The 5,777-nt window shown below is 48.5% G+C and overlaps 1 protein-coding gene across 1 annotated transcript; it reads left to right on the plus strand.

Annotated features, from left to right (window-relative positions):
* Positions 1-2,854: 2,854 nt before the first annotated feature.
* Positions 2,855-3,574, plus strand: LOC311322064 (leucine-rich repeat-containing protein 3-like; the record flags this gene model as incomplete). The annotated part of the gene is made up of 1 exon (XM_084454075.1): positions 2,855-3,574. One exon carries the CDS (start codon positions 2,855-2,857, stop codon positions 3,572-3,574), a length of 720 nt encoding a protein of 239 aa, XP_084310201.1.
* Between the last annotated feature and the right edge of the window lie 2,203 nt (positions 3,575-5,777).

The raw sequence follows: 5,777 nt of genomic DNA on the forward strand, positions 1-5,777 counted from the left end.
TTTTTGCTACTCTAAGAGTGTTGCATTGGTTTGATTTGAATCGATATATTGAGCCTGCTGTCTACCTTTCCCTGAAAGGACATCCTAATTCAGAAAATATATCTAACGTTATGAAGGTATTTTGCATTTTCTCAACGGACGTTTTTTTTTTTATAGGCTAGAAACAATACTACTATTCACGGCACTTAGCTATATAGTGACTATAATCCGAGAGACACATTGGGTTTTCAGAAAACAAAAAATAGACCAAACTTGGATATTTATTTTAGTCTGTTAAAAGTTAGCCCTTTTATAAATCTGTCTTTTAAGTTTTTATTTGTATTTTTCTCAAACACTACTGACCACGTCAAGTGCCATCCAGCAATACTCACTAGTAATCAATAACCTAATAAAACACAGTTGTCTTGAAATCACCAAAATGAAGGTGTAGAGAACTCCCCGTCCTGGTCATTTCTTTACAATCTGCTGCTCGGCTGAGGCTGCCGGACTTACCCCCGGGGGGGGGGGTAGGAGGGTAGGAGAGGGGTAGCAGAAGCTGCAGGAGGTTAGTTCATTAGTCAGAAGCTCACCTGATACACTGATGCTCCATACTTCACCCCCTTTCATGTGCGTCTTCTCAGTTAACGTAAGTTTTAAACTAATTTAAACGTTATGTTTTTGGGGAGTTGAGGTTGAAGTAGTTTTCCGTTGTTGATCACTGCTTACCAGTTCGCCTTTTGTTGATTGTTTGGTCCACATGGTTTAGGGATGTCAATTGTTTGGTCTCAGCACTAATTGTTTGGTTGATGTACTCTAGACTCTGACTGGATGATTGATTACTGGGGTTGTGTTGGATGGGGTTGTGTTTGGATGGTGTACATCGTTATTGGCTGTGTTCGTTTATGCATTTCGTTTGATATGACCTTTATGTGTTTATTGCACTTTGTCTTGATGCTTTTAATGTCTCATGTAAAGCACTTTGAATTGACTTGTTGCTGAAATGTGCAAACTTGCCATGCCTTTTTTTATTTTATTTGTTATTCGTTGTAGGTTGTTAAGCGCTGCATATGTAGGCTATGATTTAATTTCAGCACATAAATAAGTGTGCCGATAGAATCGCTTGAGTAGTGTTGACCCCAGTCATCGGCCTCTTCTGTTGCCATCATCTGTGGGTCATCTGACTGTGGCTCTGCCTGTTCTCCACTCACTCCTGCTACCCCCAACCACACCCACCTAGGACACTTCCTCTCAGTAGGCTATTCTGACATGTACCAAGATTCACCTCATGCATGCTAACCATGCAGTTTACCTGGTTAATGAGGGTCTTGATGGGCATAGTTAGCAGCCTGTAGAAGCTCTGTATGTCATTATGATGTCCTAATGCCAACCTTTAGCTGTTGTCCTGGGTGACAGAAATGAGGATGAATTATGGATGATAGCGTGGTAGAGGATGATAACGTGGTTAATTCAGCACCATGTGTTTTTGGGCTAAACTGATTTACTGATAGAGGGACTGATGTGTGATGTTTAGCAGGTGTTTATTTCCCCAAAAGGGTTTTTCTTGAAATGCTTCGGCCAGCAGACTTTTTAATTCATCTAAAGTAGTCTCACGGATTACACACTTCTCTAAAAATGCTTCTCCGAACTTCTCCGAACATGGCCTAAATTATATATTGTTTTCACCCCAATGAATTTAGTATGGTGGGTCTTGCAGAACAGACTAGGAGTGTTCGAACATATACTTGGTAGTCTGCGCAGCGTTTTAATGCTTTCACAGATGGGATGCTTCATCTGAACAGACGTAGCGCCTGTAACTATGAGAGCAGCCCTATTATTACCAGTCATGCGTCTTCCTTATTCAGTCTGTCTGAGCGGAAGTATATTCTCTCTCATTACCAGAGTATGCATCTTCCTCATTCATAGTCTGTCCCAGCGGAAGTTAATCTCCCTGTCTCCCAATCTCTCTCGGTGTCTCCTCTCTCGGGTCTCTCTCTTTCTCTCTCTCTCTTTCTCCCTCCCCCCCTCTCTTTCTCTGTTTGCTATATTATTGTAACCCCCCCCCCTCTCTCTCTCTCTCTCTCTCTCCCTCCCCCTGTCTCTGTTTGCTATATTATTGTAACCCCCCCCCTCTCTCTCTCTCTCTCTCTCTCCCTCCCCCTGTCTCTGTTTGCTATATTATTGTAACCCCCCCCCCTCTCTCTCTCTCTCTCCTAGATCTATTTCCACCAGAGGACTGCCCCTCATATTGGATGTGAAGGACTCCATGCTCTCATCTCCTGGTTGAATTAGCACCTTTACTCTGTTAATCACCCCCCCCCCCCCCTCGATCTCCACTGGATGGGGCCTTCCGGAGCACCATGGTCTGTCGAGGTGACAGGGTGACAAGGGCTCTACTGGCGTGTCCGTTGCCTTGTCAGTGACGTATCTCCTAGCTGCCTTCCCGCTGAGAGAGACGTATCTCCTAGCTCCCTCCCCGCTGAGAGAGACGTATCTCCTAGCTCCTTCCCGCTGAGAGAGACGTATCTCCTAGCTCCTTCCCGCTGAGAGAGACGTATCTCCTAGCTCCCTCCCCGCTGAGAGAGACGTATCTCCTAGCTCCTTCCCGCTGAGAGAGACGTATCTCCTAGCTCCTTCCCGCTGAGAGAGACGTATCTCCTAGCTCCCTCCCCGCTGAGAGAGACGTTATTTTCTGTTTTGTGTGGATGGGGGTGGGTGGTGGGGTATAACATGTCTTGATGAACGATGAACACAGCCCCGGAGCGGAGAGAGTAGTCGCGTCTCGCCCAAGCTAATGGGGGCTTCTCACACGCGCTGGACAGCCCCGCCCCCTTCCCCCCGCATCTCTCTCCGCTGTGTGAGTAGGCTGTGTCTGGTCATGGCGGTGGCAGCCATGACGGCGGCGACGGCGGCGTGCCCCAAGAGCTGCCAGTGCTTTGAACGGAACGGCGTGGTGGTGCAGTGCGTCTCGCGGAACCTGGACGAAATCCCGCAGAACCTGCCGGAGGACACCGTGGCGCTCCTCCTGTCGTCCAATCGCATCACTCACATCTCCCGCCAGGCCTTCAAGGACCTGCGGCGCCTGCGGGAGATCGACCTGTCACGCAACGCCATCGAGAGCGTGGACGCCGGCGCCTTCGCCGGCGTGGCGGAGGGGCTGCGCTCGCTGGACCTCTCCAACAACCGCCTGCGTGGCGTCCCCAAGGATGTCTTCGCCAAGCTGGACGCGCGCATCGGCTTGTCCCACAACCCCTGGCACTGCGAGTGCTCGCTGCAGGAGGTGCTGAGGGAGCTGCGCCTCGACCCGGAAACCGTCAACGAGGTCAGCTGTCACACGTCGGTGCAGGAGGAGTACGCGGGCCAGCCGGTCATCCAGGTGCTGGACTCCGGGATCAACTTCTGCAACTTCCACCACCGGACGACGGACGTGGCCATGTTCGTCACCATGTTCGCCTGGTTCACCATGGTGATCGCCTACATCGTCTACTACGTCCGGCACAACCAGGAGGACGCCCGCCGGCACATGGAGTACCTGAAGTCCCTTCCTAGCACCTTCCAGATCAGCAAGGACCACGACACGGCCAGCACCATGCTTTAGGAGGTGTGCGTGCGCGTGTGTTCGCGTGCGTGTGTTTGCATGCGTGTGCGTGTGTTCACGTGCGTGTGTCCGCGTGTGTTTGCATGCGTGTGCGTGTGTTCGCGTGCGTGTGTTTGCATGCGTGTGCGTGTGTTCACGTGCGTGTGTTCGCGTGTGTTTGCATGCGTGTGCGTGTGTTCGCGTGCGTGTGTTCGCGTGCGTGTGTTTGCATGCGTGTGCGTGTGTTCGCGTGCGTGTGTTTGCATGCATGTGCGTTAGTAGTGGGCAGAATGTTTGTTCTGGATTATTTTTTTTAGAACAAAATCCAATGTCAACAAAGGAGAAGTGACACACTATTTAGCAAGTTGTTTCTTCTGCTAGCGTCATAAACACGTAAAAACCACTACTACATGTCATGAAGGTTTGTAGTACGTCACCATTGGCACAGAAAAGAGCAAAAAACATGATCTGAACTTATCTTCTAAATTGGGATTTGCTTTGAAATATGGAAGTGACTCTTTTTATGGTGGCCGTACCGATTTCAAGCATTTTAGCCAAAAATTCCATCTAAACGGTTAAGGTCGATCTCCCTTAACCTAAATGGTTAAGGTTAGGGCTAGGGTTTAGGGTAGGTTAAGGTTTGAGGGCGCCGTAAGAATAGCGAGCACATCTCTTCTTACGGACGTCGTGACCGTGAGGTCGTAGAAGCAGCAGCGTAAGAACGGCAGGTATGTCTGTTCTTCCAGTCTGCGCCCAGAAATACAGTATACATCATCAGTTACTCCCTCCCTCTGAGAACATCTTCCCTGTGAGAACACGCTGCCTCATAAACCACTCACTTCCTGTCTTTTTACAGCGTACTGTCTACAAGATCCAGACGCACACAGGGAACATCTCCAAGTGCCTCGGAACAGTACCTCGCAACCACCGGCACTGTGAAACCTCCTAAATCAACTACCGGCACTGTGAAACCTCCTAAATCAACTGAGTGAATCCCTTTAACGTGTTCCTACTTTACTTTGGGGGGGGGGGGGGTACAGTAAGTCGAGTGTATAGTTCATGTTCACCACTGCTGAGTTGTTTGTACTGTAGGTCTGTCTAGTTCTACCAATGTGACCTTGTCTGTAGAGTGTTCCTACCGCAAGCGTTGATGCCCATTTAGTCTTAAGTACTGTATACTTGAATATACGCTGAGCTGTTTGTGCGCTGTGTTCGTTTACACTCAGCAGCAATTCATCTAACGCATGGAATAGATAGTCCCCTGACAACAACATTGGCTAGAGAAAGATTGCCTTTTATTAATGTTTCACTGAAACGTGGATTTTGTTTTTTTTTACTACCTAGGAAGTGGATATTGTCTAGTTTGTCATCATCTATGACGATTTGTTGTGATTTGAAATGTCTCTTTTCTATTGGTAGTTAAAGGGCTCTAGCTAATATCAGGATTCCCAACCCACTTGTGTTCTGATTCCATCTGGCTGTGGGTCCGTCCGTCTGTCTTCATGTCCGTGGGTCAGTCCGTCTGTCTTCATGTCTGTGGGTCCGTCCGTCTGTCTTCATGTCTGTGGGTCCGTCCGTCTGTCTTCATGTCTGTGGGTCCGTCCGTCTGTCTTCATGTCTGTGGGTCCGTCCGTCTGTCTTCATGTCTGTGGGTCCGTCCGTCTGTCTTCATGTCTGTGGGTCCGTCCGTCTGTCTTCATGTCTGTGCGTCTGCCTGACTCAGCGGTTTTTCTGCTCTTCTTGGTATGATGATGATGCGTATTTCCTGCTCCCATTAAATTTATGAGGTGGTCCAGACCAGCTCGCTCTCTCACTCTCTCCCCCCTCTCTCTCTCTCTCTCTCCCCACCCCCCTCTCTCTCTCTCTCCCCCCTCTCTCTCCCCCCCCCCCCTCTCTCTCTGTTTATCTCTTTCCTCTCATATGGAATTAATTGTGAACTAATCTCCATCTTCAAGTATTTTGTTTTTCAGAAAGAAGACAAATACGACCTTTGGGTTGTAGAAAAAACAGTCATGTTTTATTGAATAACATTAATATCCCCTTGGAAAATAAATCTCTGTGACTGCTGTATTAACTGTGAAATTCAATTAGGTACGCAGTCGTGATGCAGTCTGGGACTGATGCTTTATTATACCAATACCTGCTCTGTGCTGCCTGGTCGACAGCAATGAATTACAGAACATTCTGGAAAAAGACCTATCGATAGAGGTGGGGAAAACAGTGA

This window comes from Borostomias antarcticus (genome assembly GCF_949987555.1).
Source record: "Borostomias antarcticus genome assembly, chromosome: 19".
Classification (NCBI taxonomy): Eukaryota; Metazoa; Chordata; class Actinopteri; order Stomiiformes; family Stomiidae; genus Borostomias; species Borostomias antarcticus.